The 18,839-nt window shown below is 37.9% G+C and overlaps 1 protein-coding gene across 1 annotated transcript in view; it reads right to left on the reverse strand.

The window, feature by feature from the left end:
- Positions 1-18,839, reverse strand: part of KCNU1 (potassium calcium-activated channel subfamily U member 1) — a 137,638-nt gene that overhangs the window by 34,029 nt on the left and 84,770 nt on the right. Inside the window, exons 27-29 of the mRNA XM_087969817.1 lie at positions 15,714-15,828; positions 12,808-13,032; positions 12,032-12,206 (exon numbers count right to left, since the gene is read on the reverse strand). Of these exons, the coding sequence (XP_087825943.1) occupies positions 12,032-12,206; positions 12,808-13,032; positions 15,714-15,828 (515 nt within the window). The remainder of the gene's footprint in view (positions 1-12,031; positions 12,207-12,807; positions 13,033-15,713; positions 15,829-18,839) is intronic.

Genomic DNA, 18,839 nt, shown 5'->3' on the forward strand with positions numbered 1-18,839 from the left:
TTACTTAAGTCTCTTAGCTGTCAATATGGGGAAGGAAAGAAAAAAACACCAAATCTTTCCCCTTCCCTCTCTCCTTCGCTGCTTCAAAAATCTTCTTTGGGAAGAAGTTATTCTTTATAATTCAAATTCCAGGGTACTTTATGTTGTTGCTTTTTCAGTTCAACCCGGTCAGTCAAAACTTTCTCTTTTTATCTTCCTCCAGCACAAACTTTTCTGGTTGAGTTCTTCTTTGAGGTGGCCATTTCTGACCACCGCTGCAACCACCTTCAGGAAAGGGAGTAATGGCCAGCTGAGGAGGAGAGATGCGGCTCTCCTCGACCCTGCTGGCAGTCTCGCCCCTCTTCACCACCTCTACGGGATGGCTTTTGCCCCAAAACCAGCCAGCTTGGGGTGCTCCGACGGTGAGCACGGATCAAAACCACACATGATCGTGGATTTCGGTCCATCACCAAAGAGGCTCAAACCGGAAGTCCATAACTTCAATCTTTTTGCTGTTGTATTGGGGTTTCAGGGCATCTGCCAAGAAATCTCCCCCCGGGGGGGATATTTGAGAGTGAAATTAAACCATTTAAAGTATTGAGCCCACCTTGATTGTTTTTCTGAAAGTTTCCGTGGAGTTTTCAGGACTTCTAGATTTTTATGATCAGTCCAGACTTTAAAGGGGATTTGGTTCCCTTCTAGGAAATGTCTCCATGTGAGGAGTGCCCATCACACAGCATATGCCTCGTTCTCCCATATGGCCAATCTTTGCTTGGTTCCTGTCAGTTTCTTGGAAGTATAAGCACATGGTTGTAACTGTCCAGGACCATTCTTTTGGAGTAGAACTGCTCCAACTGCTACATCACTAGTGTCTGCTTGGATGACAAATGATTGTTCAGGGTCTGGGTATTTAAGGATTGGTTCTGCTGAGAACAGTTGTTTAAGTTTTTTTAATGCTGCTTGGCATTCCATTGTCCAGGTAAGGGTTTGCCTTGGTTTGGGTTTCTCCCCCCCTTTTGTTTTTAACAAGTTCGTGATGGGGAGGACGATATTTGTAAAAGCTGGAATGAACCAGCGGTAAAAGTTTGCAAAACCCAGGAAGCTCTGCAGTTGTTTGCGAGTATGGGGCTGCTCCCAATCAGTGACAGCTTTTACTTTTTGTGGGTCCATCTCTATTCCTTCGTGGGATATTTTATATCCCAGGTAGCCAATTTTTTCTTGGTGGAATTCACATTTAGAGAGTTTTGCATATAGTTTGGCGTTTAGGAGTTTTGTGAGAACTGCTCGGAGTAACTTGATGTGTGTTCTTTTGTTTCGGTGTAGATTAAAATATCATCGAGATAAACAAGAATCCCTTTGTACAAAAAATCATGGAGAGTCTCATTAATTAATTGCATGAACATGGCAGGTGCTCCTTGTAATCCAAAAGGGAGCACTTTAAATTGGTAGCATCCCAGTGGGGTGTTAAAAGCCATCTTCCACTTATCCCCTTCCCTTGTTCTGATGCAGTAGTATGCCTCTCGTAGATCTCACTTTGAATTTTTTTTCCTTTAGAGAGGTGGGCTTAGATGTCCTTCATGAGGGGGAGTGGATACATATTCTCCACACTGATGATATTAAGATTTTTGTAATTCACACATAGACGGAAAGAGCCATCTTTCTTTTTGCGGAATAATACTGGGGCTGCTATTTTTGGTTGGGTAGTTTCAATGAAACCCCTTTTTAGGTTTTTATCGATAAATGCTCTGACTTTGATTAGTTCTCTGGTGGACATGCAGTACATTTTTGGTTTTGGAAGTTTAGCCCCGGTAGGATTTCAATGGCGCAGTCTGTGGCGCGGTGGGGTGGGAGTTCATCAGCTAAATACTTGGGCTAAATCGTGGTACTCATTGGGGATGTTAATGAGTTCAGCTGGCTGACCAGCCATAGCTGGTTCTCTGTTCTCTGTTCCCTTTCTTTTCCTTTCCTCTGGGATGTTTGCAAAGGCTACATGTTTCTGGAAATGTACGGTTCCTCTCTTCCAGTTTATTTTTGGATTCCATTTCCATAGCCATGTGAGTCCTAGGACTAGTGGCCCTTCAATTCCTGGTGCTACAATGAATGTGAGCATCTCACTATGGTTCCTAGTCTTATTTTCAATGGTTCTGTGGCAAAACTGGCTGGCTCCCCCCCCACACACACACACTATAGTTCCATCTAATTGGCAGAAAGCAATGGGATTTTCCATTTTATTTAGTTGGATTTCCAATTTCTCTGCTAAGGTGGGGTTGATGAGGTACCTGGTGCATCCCAATCCAGTAACGCTGCTACTTCCTCCCCCTCCCCTCATCTGGGGATAAAGAGTCTTAGGGGTAGAGTGAGTAGTTCGATTGGGTTGCTTACCAGCAGATCATCTTCCGGATCACTTTCAAACTGGCTCAGGTCTCCTCAGGGCATTGGGGATTCTTCCTCTGGGTTTGAGGGGGACCAGAACCTCACAGCTTCTCAGCTTCTCAGGCCAGTTTCTTTTCCTTGAAGGTTGGATTTTCCAGGTTTCCCCCTTGATGGGTGGTCTGGCTTTCTGGCAGGGGTTTTTGAATGGCATTTTGCTGTGCAGTGCCCCTCTTTTCCACTCTTAAAGTAGCCAGATGGTCTTGGAGTCATGGTGGTTTGGAGTTTGAAAAATTCCCTCTTTCCCTGGAGTGGGGATCTTCTCCAAATTTTGCCGCTGTGGTACTGGTTATGGATCCTGTCTATCTCCACCTCTTCTACCATCAGGTACCATTCATGCAGGAGGTTTGGGGCCCCACGGGCTAGGCAGGCAGTGTACAGGTCATCATTGAGTCCATCTTTGAACAAAAAGATTAGGATATCTTCTGGCCAGTCGACTCGACCAGCCAGGTCACGAAATTCCTCAGTGTACTCAGCTACTGGGCGATGGCCTTGCTTTATGATTCTAATGTGGTCACGGGCTTTTCTATCAGCGAGGGGGTCTTCGAAGCGGTGGCATAGGGCTGTCATGAATCGATCGAGGTTCCTCAGTTCTGGAACATTGACGTTGTGGAGAGTCACCATCCATCTGGTTGCTGCCCCTTCTAAGGCCAGGTTGATGACTTGCACTCAGGCCCCCTGGGTTGGGAAATTCCACCCGTATTCTTGCATGTAGGTAAGGACTTGCGCCAGGAAAAATTCCAGTTTCTGGGGGTCCCCATCGAATTTTACCCACAAGGGCAGGACCTTTCTCTGCAGTTGTATGTCTCTGGGTTGGCCAGGCTTAATCCCTTACTCTGGGGCGACAAAGGGTTGGGTACCTGGCATGGCTGCTGGTCCTCCAGCTTGTTCCAATGCCTGATCATTCTCAGCTGGATCAGGGGTGATGGCTTGGGTTCTCTCAATTTCTGGTTCACTCACTCTCCTACGTTGGCAACCTGGTTCATCCCTCACATTGAGGTCCTCCAGGGCTTTCCTCACGAGGCGATTTATGTACCATTTCAGTCAGTCATCTGCCGGTGGTTCCTCAACCCATTCTTCCTGATCAGAGAGGGCCTCCAGCTCCATCTTCCACCTGGATTTATAGTTACCCCGGGTGAGGGTTACTCCCTTGGTTCTTCCATCCCAGCTGTCTCCTATGCCTACAGACCACCAGGGCTTTGTGGAGTTTTTGCAAGCAGCTTCACTGTCTTCGATGGGTTACACAAAGTCAGTGTCTGGCTGGGTAGTTGTCAAAGATTTCTCCCAGCATTTGGCTTCCCCTTGTTCCTTGCTATATTCAGACATTTTTGCAGGGTCCCCTCGGTAGAGTGAAGTTTTTTTAAAAAAATTCCTCTCCGGGTTGACCTCTATTGCAGATTCTGCTTTATGTAAGTGATGGACTTTTCCCCTTCAACCGAAAAGAATGAACTTCTGAAAACTAGGTATTTCAAAGGAATCCTTTATTGAAAGGAAGTGAATCCAGTACTAGTCAAAGCAGAATCTAAGGTGCTTCCAGACATACAGTAATAGATAAAGGGAGTTAGAACCCCCTCCCCTTATTTAGATGTAGATTTAGTCAAACAAAAAACCAACATGTTAATTTCCCCTCTCCCTTTTCCTGGGAATGTATCTTAGAGGATTTTCCCAGGGAGTATCTTCCAGAGCTGGAATTTTTATGGTCCCTTCTCCTCTTGCTATCTCTCCAAGAGGTGACAAGTTTCTAGCCATCTGGCTCCAGTCCTCCAGTTGTATATCATGTGCAGTTATACAGATTCAATATAAGATTTAATATATTCAGGTTACATCAAAAAAAGATTTTCTCGCGATTATGTCAAACTAATTAAGAATCAGACAGGTTTTGCTTTGGCTGTTTTAAAGAACCTTCATTCTTGACACAAATAACTCTGAAGAAAGATATGGGCCTTGCAAGATTTGAGAGGTGAAATTTAATTACAGAGCTAAAACCTGTACATATAACCTGTAGCAATCAAACTTAATATATTCCTTTTTTCAAAAAAAACCACTCCAATTTGTCCTTTTTCTTTTGTATGTTTGAGTTTTGAAGCTCTTTAGATGTCCAATACTTCTGAATCTTTAGAATATATTTGAGACTGAGCCAAACTGTTTTTACTTTTTTGTGTGCATTGAGACATTAGCATGCTATGATTATGGTCATGTTTATATATATAACAGCCTAGGGCTTATAGATAATCATAAGCCAAAGTATTGTCCTTTACAGCCAATGCCTTCACATCAGGTATCTCCATCAGGTGTATCTTAACAACCTAAGAAACCCTTGTAATTAATGGCAACCCATATTGTAGATATTTGTAAATGTCAGAGAAATATTTTAACCTAAGAACTATCAGACACCTAGGATTTGCTATCATTCAAGCTGATGAGTAGCTATCTCATAGCTGCTCTTTGGTTCATGTCTAAGAAAATATTCTTTCTTCTCTAAAGAAAAAAGAATGTGAAACAAACTATTGGTGTTCTTCCTCTCTTAATATCTTATTTTTTTCCTTTCAATACATTTGTGAACATTTTTCCAGTTTTCTATATTTTAAAAAAAAATCAAGACAATTTGAGAGGTAATTGTTAAAAAAATGGCCTCTTCGAATTATCTTCACCATCACCAGACCAGCAAATCTCCTATGCCATTCAAACCCCATTAATTTGTAACAATGAGCTATCAGAAATTCTTCAAGAAACCCATTTTCCTAAGCATTTTGCTACATCATGGGTCAAGAGGCTAGCACATTGAATCAAGAATTCCCAACAAGATTTCCCTTGAAACACAAACCAGAAACATTACAAGTTCTGAAAGAACATTTTCAGAAATGTCTTTTAACCACTGAATGATAAAATAGCTCAGACACAAGAATAGATCACAACTGCCAAAGAGAACTGTACCAGCTCGAACATTAGCAAGATCAGCTGCCTTGGATAATAACCCAGCAACTCAGGTATTATTACCAAGCCTTCAGACCTGCTCACTTTCATATAGGCGGGATCTCTATATGCTGTACCATAAGTTCTGCCCTGCCCCCCAAAACAAGTAGATATAGTGGAAGACCTTATCTCTTTACCAAAGTTGAAGGATCAACTGCCAACAATTTGAGTATATGGAATGGAATTTGCCTTGGGGAGAAATATAGTTTGGTTTGGCATCAGAAAAGAAAAATCTATCATCTCAGCAAGGTTTATTTCATGTATTAATGTTCTCTACAATTTATTAAAAATAAATTTTGGAAAATGAGAAAGCAGAGGACTCAGCCTTTCCTTGCTGATATATCATCAAAGCCATTTCAAAGGCTTCTGATTATTGCCACAAAGACCATGGAAGGAAGGAAGAACATTTTCTCACCCTAGAAGTCAATTTGAAGCAATTGTGGTTACAGAGCTTCCAAGAACCCCCAACTATGGGATTATGGAGGAACATACAGATTTTCAGCTTCAAGTTATCCACCTATAAGCCGAAATAATCAAGTACCATTGGATGTAAAAGAACTTTCTCTGCCTGATAATTAAGAGACAATTCCAAACAGAGAATATTAGGTTAAGTATGAGAATCATGTGTGTATATTCAAATGCATCATATTGAAAATAAACCTCCTTTGAATACAGAGGGTCTACATTTCCAGTTCCCTGCCCCTCTCATTGAAAATTCTCAAGTAAGAAATAGTGGGAAAGTCCCACTGATGGTTCCTGAGAGCTCCTGTTGTTCAGACTGAACAACAGAGGGACAGGTAGGAAAGAAATTCACCTGGAAAAGGGAAGTATATCAGAAAATAATTCAAAAATCTGAAAAAGTAGATGAGAATTTCAGTGAGAAGGTTTTTATAAGCAGCCATTCATAGCTGGTTACATTTTTCTTATGTCAATATTTTTACTCCCAAACAGTATACATCCCCTCTACCTGAAATCTCTCGTCTTGGTAGGGTGCTATTACAAAACATTAGTTAATTATATGTTTCTATTGTACATTCAAATTCCAGTATCATATTAAATTGTCATACTAAATTACTATTGTATGTTTAGTTTATGCCAAAGATTATTTAGTTCAGTAACTAAGTTTGCCAATCTGAATTTGATGAAACATGACAGGGTACTAATTAGAGTAAAACTGGGGGAAATCTTTTTTTTTTCCTTTTTTTGTAGGAAGCTTTAGTGACCCACACTATCTATATATGTATTTAGACACATATAGAAATCCGTATCACTGTTCCCTATTTTTTTTTACCTTTATGAATCTTCTGTACTTTTAAATAAGTAGCAAAAAGTGGGAGTTTGGGTATTAAATGAACTCCCACAGCACAGAGTTTATAATAGAAATAATTTTCAGCATTGCACTTTTGTTGCCATTATCTTACAATCTTTGGGGTTTTAGCTTTTCAAAAAAACTAAAAAGCCCCAAAGGTACTTTTTCAAAAGGCAACTGGAGTTACTTTGTTTTTCCTCAGACATTTTGCTTCTCATCCAAGAACTTTCTTCAGTTCTGACTGAAGAATTCAAGAACTTCAGTCAGAACTGAAGAAGCTTCAGAACTGAAGAAGGGAAATGTCTTCAAGGAAAAACAAGAAAGTCCAATTTCCTCTTAAAAAATCACCTTTGGGACAATCATGATCTGGATTAGAGGTGGTATTCAGCTGGTTCTGACCAGTTCTGGAGAACCGGTAGTGGAAATTTTGAGTAGTTTGGAAAAAGGGCAAATGCCACCTCTGACTGGCCCCACCCCCATCTATTCTCTGCCTGCCAAGTCCCAGCTGATCATCTGGGTCTTCTTTTGTTGCCCTGCACAGGAGAACAGAGCTGGAAAGCAGGTTAGTGGGGTGAGGAGGGAATGGGGATTTTGCAGTATCCTTCTCCTGTCACCCCCACCAAGCCATGCCCACCAAGCCACGGAACCGGTACTAAAAATTTTTGAATCCCACCACTGATCTGGATGACTGAGAATTTCCATAGACAAACTATTGAAGCATTTTTTAAATGGGTGGAAAGTCTGGTTCTTGTAATAAGTTCATTACAAGGCAAGTGAAGAGTGCCTGAGGGTATCTTGCATTTCATCTTCCAATCACCTCTACAGAATCTGAAACTCCCTTAACTTCTCCACCCTTCAGTTTACTCCTTTCCTCATCAAGAAATGAGATCAGGCAGAGTGGACTGGCAAGTTAAGAAAGTCTTATCAACAACAAATCCCAGCCAAAGCAACTGCCTCAGAAGAAGCAGAGGAGGAAGGAGAAGACAATCCAGTGTTGTTCCAAAGCACACGGAGAATGAAGTTTTTTTTTAAAAAAAAAGTTCCTTACTGTCTCAGAAATAGAGTTGAGATTTCAATACAGACAGTCCTCGATGCACAACAGCACTGAAAAAAGCGACTTACAATCATTTTTCACATTTATGACCATTGCAGCATCTCTGTGGTCACATGATCAAAATTCAGATGCTTGGAAACTGACTCATACTTATGACAGTTGCTGTATCCCAGGGTCATGTGATCATCTTTTATGACCTCCTGATCAATGGGGAAATCAGATTCACTTAACCCATGTTATTAACTTAACAACTACCGTGACTTGCTTTAACAAATCTGGCAAGAAAGATCATAAATTGGGGCAAAACTCACTTAACAAATGTTTCACTTAGCAACAGAAATATTGGACTCAATTGTGGTCATACATCAAGGACTATCTGCGTTTTGAACCAGTGATTACAGTTTGGGTGCCTTTTCAGATATAGTCTGCATTTGATCATCGGTCCCAAGAGGTAGCTGTCTGAATCTTGCTACTGTAAACAAAACCACAGCAGCTGCCCAGAGAATGCTGTGATAGAAGGCTATTAGTTTTAAATCCTTAGCTTCCCCTCTTTAGTGCTTCTTGTTACAATTATTTTCTCAAACAACTCAGTTCTAGTAGCACAGCCTATAAAAAGGAGAGGAAGGATAAAGTTTCCAAATTTCTGACCTGGAGATTCAATACTTTAATCTTATCTTCCACTATCTCCTTTAGATACAAATCTGATAATTGACAATTTGTGCAATCCTGCCTCTCGGTTTCCTACCCCTGGGTTAAATCTTAGATAGGCAGAAACTTCTTTCAGGGTTTCATATAACCTAATCCAAACTTCTTAGATGGAAAATATTCTCATTTAATTACTATTATCTTCAGTGTAAACCTAACATTTCCTGCTAGACTTTTCCCCCTCTAGAACTATTCAAGAGAGTTAAACTCTGAATCCTACATTGCATTCATGACAGCCTCCTCTCCATTCCAGTTTTGGCAAAGTTTTTGATATGAAACAAAGAGACTTTATCTACCATTGCAAAGTTTAAAATAACAACTAAATGGGAACAGCAGGGTGGCAGTATGTCAAAACAACTCAAAAATTGGTCTGTCAGCAACTGAGAAGCATTGCGTTTTAAAGGCACATTTTTAATTGTCTTTATTTTTTATTTTTTTAAAAAAAGAGAAACAGAAGAACCTTCTAACTTACAAAGCATATTAATAGTGTGTGTTTATTTATATGAAAGTCCTAATGTTCTTTATGGAACTCACTGCCTGGAAAGTAGGCATAATCTAAATTTGTTTCCCCTTTCAAAAAGTAAAATGCTAGATTCAACAGTTGAGAATTGGAATTGGAATTGTCTACCTTTGTTAACCTTCATATCTTAATTTAACTTTCTGTACAGGAGACATTATGGACTATTTTGCTACATGAGTTTTGCTCCATTTTATTACTTTTCTTGACACAGTTGTTAAGTGGATCACTGCAGTTGTTTAGTAACCCAGTTTTTAGTCAGCCTGGCTTCCCCATTGACTTTGCTTGTCAGAAGTTTACAAAAGGGGATTATATGACCGCGGGATTCAGCAATTGTCATAAATATATGCCAATTGCAAAGCATCTGAAGTTTAATCCACTGACCACAGGGATGCTGCAAGTCATGTGAAAAATGAATATAAGTCACTTTTCTCAATGCTGTTGTAACTTTGAATGTAAGCAAATGGTTGTAAGTCGAGGACTACCTGTATATATAGATAGAGACAGAGAGATAGAGATAAAAATCACAGTATAATTGGTGAACAGTAAATTATCCACAGAAGCATTTGATGGTACCTTTAGAGGCAAATTCCTTTACTTCACTAAGAAAGAAGCTGCATTAGGTAACATTCTTCCACCATCAGATAAAATGGAATTTTGCATAGTGTGCTTATCTCAAACATTTTTATGTCTGAACTGTTTTTTTTTCATTGTCAATAAAAAGAATTAGGCTGGCTCTGATAAACAGCAGAATGGAGATATTTGTTTCAGGTGTTACTGTGAATGAAGAACAAATGAAGTTGGGAATGACATAGCAGGATCTTGGCCACTGCCTTCTAGGAGCCTTCCTGAAAAAGATAGCATTTCTGCTGGATATGAAATGCATTGCTGCACTGTCATGAGGAAGACTGCTTTTTTTTTTTTTTTTTTTTACAACTCCCTTAGTTTTGGATGGAATTATTTTCTATGTTGCGCTCCCTTCTTTCCTCTCCTCTCCTTTCCCTCTCCCTTTTACTCTCACTCTCTCTTCTCTCTCTGTCTCTCTCTCCCTCCCTCCCTCTCTCTTAATCTCTGTCTTGGCATGCCCGGTGTGCTATTTAAACCTCCTGAATGTTAATAAAGAAATGGGCAGACCACTTAGGTGAGTTATCTATCCCCGATTCATTTTCAGTTAATTAATATTGTCATACCCAAGAGGAAGGGACATCTTCACTCTTCTGTAAATGAAAAGACAGAAGAAAAAAATCTATAATGATAAAAATAAATGATGTTGGATGTAAGGTAATTTTTCAGATTATGTGTCTGACACACTGATATAAATCCAGCCATGAGTCTCTTTTTCTGGGCATGATCTAAGGGTCATTGAAAAAGAGTTGCAAAAGACAAATTTCTGTAGAAACATCAATATGGCTATCTACATTGGAAGCTTTGATGTACCCACACTTACTCTGACAAGGAAAAATTATTACCTATGAGGACATTTTAAATGATAGAGGAGAATTACGAGATTGAGACAAGATTTGAAGGACCAAGGAATAGATATAGAATGGTGGGCTTGCTTACAACTCCAATCGAGACATGGGGAAGATATGAAAGAGTGGGGAATTAGCAGTTGCAAAACAAAATTAGATGAAGTACTATTGGGAATTGATGAGAAATTGATAAAAAAATTATAAAGTTGTATTGGAATGTAAATTAGAGGAAGAAAAAGTAAAAGAAACAATGGTGGCATAGATGAAGAATTTTGGATATAGTATAAACTTAGATGATTGGCAAATCTTATGGGAACGAAACAAAAAAATGACTTTGGCCACATCATTTAAAGAAAATTTATATAAATCGTTTTATAGATGGCATATGCTGCCATCAAAATTGGCAAAAATGTATCCAAATCTTTGGAAGTGGAATAAGGAAAATGGAACATATTATCATTTATGGTGGAATTATAAAGAAGTCCAAAAGTTTTGGCAGAAAATTCCGAAGTTGTTAGAAGAGATGTGTAAGATTAAAATAGAATACAAACCTGAAATTTTCTTGTTAGGAATTAATGTGGGAAAATACAACAAAGATATTATATACCTAATAATTCATATAATTACTGCTGCATGATTGGCCTATTCACAACAGTGGAAATGTAAAGAAACTCCAAGTGAAATAGAAATAATTAGGAAAATTTGGATGGGCACAGAAATGGACAAATTGACAAAAGAATAAAAAATAAGGATAAATTGGATTATTACAAAGTATGGGATAAGTTTTATTGTTGGTTAGAAAAGAGGACAGATGAAGATAATAAGAAATGATTATATGTATTATATTATATACTATGTATGTAGAATGTAAATATGTACTGTTTTTATATGTGACTTAGCAATGTAAGACAACTGTGGGTTAGGAGGATTGTGCCATGTTCATTGTTTTTAATGTTCTTTTCTTCTTTTTTGTGTTGTCTAATAAAAATTAAAATTAAAAAAAGAAAAAGAGTTGCAAGGTCAGGAACCATAGAGGAGAATGGGTGGGGGACTCAGGAGAACCCCTGTATTTTGCTGTCTAACATAGTTACTAACACAGTTCTAATAGAAGGGCCAGCTGTGCTGGAAATTAAAAACCATTCATAGTATCCCTTGTGGAATTCCCCGTAGATTTTGTTCATAAATAGATTAAGATCCTTCATCAAATGTAATTTATAGGTGAGATAAATGTTAAAAAGAAATGGTAAGTGGAGTCTAATTAAGGAATTATGTCCTGAAATGGCTCCTTCCTTCCTTCCTTCCTCTCTCTCTCCCTCCCCCTCCCTCCCTTCCCCCCTCCTCTTCTCACCTGCTTCTCTCTCTCATCCAGTTACATCTACAGCAAATCCCGATGATGCCAGAATGACAACACACCTGTGGTGGTATCATCCCATAATTTATATGATTATAATTTATAATATATATATAATTTATAATGATTATATGAACTTATATGATTGAAACATCTGGTGCAACTATATAAAGTGAGACAATGGCATCATCCATACTATATCTTTTGAACCTCCATCCTTCAGTGGATGCCCATGTTTTACCTGTCAATGAAGTTTGCTTGAACTGCAAGAAACGTATATTCAGGGTAGCCAAGATAGATTTGGTATCCACTAGTGTTTGATCACTGACATCACTGGGATTGGCTGACAGAACGGCACACATGCTGCAGTATTGGATGCCAGCTGCCTTGAGATCTGAACAAGATAATCCAGTGCCCTGGTAAGAAAAGTAAGAAATTTGTTTGTTTATATAAAATTATTACTTTTTTATGCCTAAGGGGCATGGTAGCCTGGAAGTGGAGCTCTTGCTTCACAATCAGGAGGCTCTGAGTTGATCCTGGCTAATGGCAGGTACTGGCTAATGGCTCTTTGGGCGCAAAGAGAAAATATCTGCTGTGAACCCAGTATAGGCTTCAGGAAGGTCATCTGGGCAGTAAATGCTCAACTCCATTCAGTCATCCTGACTCCACCCTGATGCAAGGGATTACAGGCTTGTTAAAAGAAAAAAATGCATTTTTATGCTGTCATCTTCTCTACAGTTTACTCTGAGTGGCTTGTAAGTTGAGAACCATAGAACTAACAACAATGAACCTCAGTTTCAATTTAATATAAACATTCCTATAACATTTTGAAGACATATGGATTTCTTGCGATAAAAAAGGACAGAATAGTCTGCAAACAATATAGATATTCAACATATCCAAGGGAGGGAGAGGAATGCAGTGGTCTTGCTTCATCTGCAGTGATAATACAGCTAAAGACATTTGCCTTATTGCCCCATCCAATGATTCTCCCATCCATTAAAAACAAACTCATACCTTCAGTAAGTGAAGTTTTGGAAAATTGTGGATGAATTCCCATTCCCGCTCAAGGTATTCAGTGCAGCCAACAAAGACAATGTCCTTCAACTCACTGAATGCAAAGTTGCTAGCTCGCAGTGGCATTACAAAGTTCCTTAATCCAATCATGGTTGAAGTGGCATCTCCAAAAACACAGACTACAATATGATCACGCAAGTCCTTAAAAAACTTCTTTTTGGGTTTCTAAAAAAGATAAAACAAAGGTTCTATGGAAATGAATTTGGCAAAATAGCAATGGAAATGAAAATACTGGAAAAGTTAAATTATTTTACCAATGTTTACAGAGAATGCATTGTTTGTACCAACATACAACCTTTTCACAAGCCTCGGGTTTTGGTTAAACTTTCAACTAGGTGACATACTAGAAAGAAAGAAAGAAAGAAAGAAAGAAAGAAAGAAAGAAAGAAAGAAAGAAAGAAAGAAAGAAAGAAAGAAAGAAAGAAAGAAAGAAAGAAAGAAAGAAAGAAAGAAAGAAAGAAAGAAAGAAAGAGAGAGAGAGAGAAAAAGAAAGAAAAAGAATTGGCTCTCTCGACTGCAATGCATCAAGGAGAGCCATGAGCTTCAGAGAAAGGTAGTAACCTCCCTTGCTGGAGGTATAGACCTGATACTAGTAGTGTTTAACACAAAGAATGGCAAAGAAAAGAAAATGTTTAATAAATCTGAAACCCTAAACACTGAAGGGGAAAATCTAAGTTTCATGTTCTATGTCTTGAATCCTATTTAGATATTGTGAACTGTGTTCCTGAGATGTAGCATAATGTTTATCCACCACTGCTATGTTCTATTTTCATAGTCTTCCTGGTCCTCCTGGTCCTGAAAACAGATATCTGAAATTGGGAAGGTTTTATGTAGAAAGTAGAATCTATCACCTCTTACAAGTTTAACAGGTTGGCATCAAGAGATACCACTTGTGATTCATCATGTTGAATGAGATCTTAACCAAGTACTGTACTTAAAACGAGCAATTTATTAAACTTCTAAACATTTTTTTAAAGCACACACACACACAATCTAGTCCAAGCCTATGGATTAGCTCTTTGCACTCAACAGATTTATCATTTATAGCATAATCTTTGCAAAACAAAAAATACATACCTCAACCTCCTAGAAAAATCTAAACTATCCTTTGGTCCACTATAAGATGATTTGTATCTGTTCTGTCTGTTATAGCCTTTTGTTATAGATTTTTGGGAACCTAATAATGTAATGTTGTGTCAGAAAACATAATGGTGATTTGTCATACTGGGTATGTAACATGACAAGGTGACTGTACTTAGGTATGATGGAAGAAATCTTTAGATGATTGAAATATTCCCTATCAAGAACTGTCAAGCAAACATTCATAAAACCATTTCTTCATAATGGATTTATCTTTGAAGGAAAATAAAAGATTCATGTCAGGGAATTTTACTGATGAGTGATTAGAATCATTGCCAAATTAAATGATCATCTCTAACTAATTGGATTAGTTTAAATTGAATAATGAAATTTCAAGCTGTACTTAGTGGAACGTGCCTTAAATCCAATTATTAGTCTGTCAAGTGATGCTAAACAATGGAAGTCATTCATTCTATAACCTTTTAATAGATGCTGGGGGTACAGGAAGAGAGCTAGCTAGATTAGAACATGAAACAAAAAGATGAATTTGCTATATTGAAGACAAAAACTAATATGCATATTAATTCTAATGGAAGCGGTTTGAACATAAATATCTTATCCCAAACTAAAGATGCTTCCAATTTCTTCTTGGAGTTTGGCACTCCAATGAATAATTTAAATAATAAGTTAATTTTTCTATATTATTGAGTGTATTAGTAAAATATCCAATCAGCCAAATTATTGTGACCATGGTAAACATGAATGCCCAGTCATAGGAAGACATGTAAATGACTACACAAAAAAGGTGCCAGTCTTTGAAGTATCATGTTAGCAATGGATAATCCTGAATAGGATTTACACCTCAGACCACATCTTCTGGGGCTCCTCTCTGTATAAATGAGGCCTAACATCCTCCCCTCAATGTGACTGTGGGGTCTCATGTCAAACTGTAGATCACATTGTGACTGGCTGTAAACTGAGGGCATATTCCGGTCCAGTATCTGTTTTTGTTTTTTGTTTTAAATATAAATGATGCTGCACTTCAATGGTTAGATGGCCTAAACATTGATATTTGAACATAGATCTTTTTAACATTTATATTTTATTGGGTTCTACTAATCTAGCTGAAATGTTATTATATATTGCTAGTCCATGTATGATATGCCATAGACTAAATAAATAAATAACTGTGACCATCACTACTTTAGGCATCACCAATGTTAGAAGTTATGCACTGTCTCAAGGACCAACAATTAACACATTTTGTGTACCGTTAATCCACAGCTTTTTGGTGTCTGTTGCAAAAGAAAAGTTGGCAGCCACTCAGATAAAAATTGTCTAGAATTATCTTATTTCAAAACTGGGGTAAGTAAGTATATGGTCTGTATAATTGCACATCTAAAGAGTAGATGGGGTTACAAGCTGCAGGGTTCTGCCTAATGATAGACAGGATAACACATTACTATTAATCTCTGACATTTGTGCAGAATACATTGAAAGTAGATCTAAAGTTGTAAAAGGACAACCTCAGAACTCTTTAGTTTCTTCCTGAAGGAGGCAGAAAAATGAAACTTGGGAGGTTAAATTCCTCATAAAAAACTTAATTAAAAATATGGAAATTGCATGAAAGAAACTAATAAGCTAATACAAGCAAAAATGACCTAACATGGAAATAGTTCCTACTAATTAAAAATAGATTTTGTAATTTAAAAAAGTAAAGTAATGCCTTGAATAAATCTAGATTTTCATCTAGGTCCATCACCTACCAAGAGTGCCATTTCAAAAGGGACAGCTTCACACCAATGAAACATTCCTGTAGTATCCAATGAGCAACAACTAGCTATTTCTTTTTCTTCTTCTCCTCCTTCTTCTTCTGAACGTCTAGGTGGACAAAATGACAGATTGTCATAGTATGACTAACATAGTGCCATCTATGATCTAAGTTCTTCAAATTTTCTTTACCAAAACAGGCTTACAGCATACAACTGGATACAAAGAAAAAAAGCAGACGTAGGAGGACAGGTAGACAAAAGTGAGAAGGACATAGTCGGAAGATACAAATAGGAAAGTAAGATACTTTATTCACATTTATGAATCAACTGAGATTTTAATCAAGACAATTCTGTCTTTATCCAGTATACCTTAATTTAAGGATATCTCTACACTTGAACAGAGAGTACCAAGATCGCATTTTAAAAGGATCAAATACTGAACAAGGATTAATGTATTTTATCCAGTTGGAAATGGTAAATTATTTGACATTGGTAATATGTTCTTTGGAAAACAAGACAAACATCCCAACTGATAGAAACTTATGACAATCTTGGGTTCATGCTAAGATGTTTCTTTCTTTTTGACATGATGTCCTTTCTACCCTTTCTTTATTGATTTCTGGGCACTAGACAATAATATGTGTCAGAGAATATAGCATTCATTTTTTTGTATTGTCCATATGACTTTGAGAAGGTGATTGTAATATGACTGAGAATATGACTGAGAATATCATTGACAATGAGACTATATAGTCAAAAGTTATCAAGCAAGTACAATCCTAAAAGCCAAGAAACAAAATAAGTCCTTAATTCCACCTAATAGGATGCTTGGCAGAATTCTTTTACTTCCTCTTTCTTCCATCAAACATCATTTCTGGTGCGTGCATGAATACCTACAAAATACCTTATTGCCAGAATTATTTTCAAGGATTCATAAATACTTGTGCATCGCAAAATCAACACAAGTTACACCTGCCACAGATGGCTGATATTTAAGTAAAACCAGACAGGAGTGACAGCTCCCTTCTCACCAAATAATACCCCAGCCTTTAGTAAGTAAGTGTCAGAAAGTATGTCAGGATTCAAGTTTAAGCAGCAGGAAGGAAAAGAGTCTAGGGCCATTTTCCTTCCATCCAGCACAGGCTTCTTTAAAAGAGAAGATCTGGTATTAGTAGATAATATGGTGAAAGAAATTAGTATGTTTATCTCAGTGTGCTTAGGCCAAGAATAGACATTTTTGTCCATTAGTCATATGGCACCTCCCCAGCATTTGCAACCTCCTCCTTGCTGCCCAGTTGATGGATTGGTCAGCTGTTGATTAAATTGTGTTTTGGCACAAGAGAAGCTATCTTGTTGCAAGCTCTTTTTAAGTCAGCCCAGCTCAGCAAATCAATCAGTGCACACTTTTCCATCATCATAAAACCACAATCTATGTACACAAGCTGTCACAGACAATATCTCCCATCACTCAAATGTTATAGGAAGCATCTATGCCCTGGAGGGAACACCTGTCAGAGCCCTGGGCAAAGAAATGAAAAGGCAAGGCAATGCTTGAAATGCACTTCATCATAAAGGCATCTTTCTTCAGATATCATTGTGAAAGTGAAAGGGGGACAGGACAGAGAGAGCGCTCATTTATCTCTAGGTGCTTTAACTACTCTTCCCATCTGCCATATTTTCCACAAGCAATATGATCTTGTCTAGAATCTACTGCCCTAGGAAGCTCAATGAGCAATTTTAATGAATACAGCTTCTGTAGTAGGAGGGCTCAGGGAACATGAAATGAGAAGGAGAGAAAAACAGGCACATCAAGATAAGGACCCAGTCTTCTAAGGAAGTTCCCCTTCTGGCCATAATTTTGTTCAAGCCTATTGAGCAAACCAAACATTAAGATCCACTGCAAAATCTAGCTTTCAGGTTTGAAATTTAGGAAAAGATCTTCTACCAATAATGGCTTCTTTCTAAGATGCCAGAATGATGTCATATTTTTTCTTTATCATATCATCAGTTTCCTTTCTCTTTTCCCAACACAGTCCCCATGATTGCCTAAAAGGAAAAGGCAAGTTAAGTAGATGATTCTGTTCCCTTTTTATTATTACTTCAAAATAAGTAGCAACAGCTAAGGTGTTCTAGAATATGTCACAGGGCTGCTTTGTTACAGTTAATGTACCTTGGACTAAGAATGGATAGAATAGAATAGAATAGAATAGAATAGAATAGAATAGAATAGAATAGAATAGAATAGAATAGAATAGAATAGAATAGAATTCTTTATTGGCCAAGTGTGGTTGGAAACACAAGGAATTTGTCTTGGTGCAAATACTCTTAGTATACATAAAAGAAAAGATATATTCATCAAAAATCAAGAATCATAAGGTACAACACTTAATGATAGTCATAGAGTACAGTAAGCAATCAAATTATACTAGGAAACAGTCAATATAGATCGTAAGGATACAAGCAACAAAGTTACATTCATACAGTCACAAGTGGGAAGGGATGGGTGATAAGGAGTGATGAGAAGATTAACAGTAACAGTAATGCAGACTTTGTAATAGTTGACCAGTGTTGATGGAATTATTTGTTTAGCAGAGTGATGGCTTTCGGGGAAAAACTGTTCTTGTATCTAGTTGTTCTGGTGTGCAGTGCTCTAGCATCGTTTTGAGGGGTTGAAACAGTTTAGATTAGATTAGATTAGATTCAACTTTATTGTCATACAGGCAATGAAATGTAGTTAGCATCCAACCAGAAGTGCAAAACAACAGTAAAATATAAATATATGTATGCAAATATGCAAGGCATCCAATGGAAAACACAACAAAATGTATGTACACGAGCACACATATGTGACTGCACATATATGAACATATACAACTGTACAAAGTGTTTATGGACACATTGAATATAAATACAAATGCACAGAGAATTATACAAAATACATCATATATTATCAGCATATGTGTGGTGACAAGCGAACTGAGGAGTTCAGCAAGGAAATAGCTGTCTGGTAAAAGCTGTTCCCTAGCCTGCTGGTCTTAGACTACAGGCACCTGAACCTCCTCCCAGATGGAAGAAGAGTAAACAGTTTGTGGGCTGGATGGAAGGGGTCCTTAATGATGC

Source organism: Notechis scutatus, chromosome 7 (genome assembly GCF_049901735.1).
Source record: "Notechis scutatus isolate UNSWTSFEM ecotype Mainland chromosome 7, rNotScu1.2, whole genome shotgun sequence".
NCBI classification, from domain to species: domain Eukaryota; kingdom Metazoa; phylum Chordata; class Lepidosauria; order Squamata; family Elapidae; genus Notechis; species Notechis scutatus.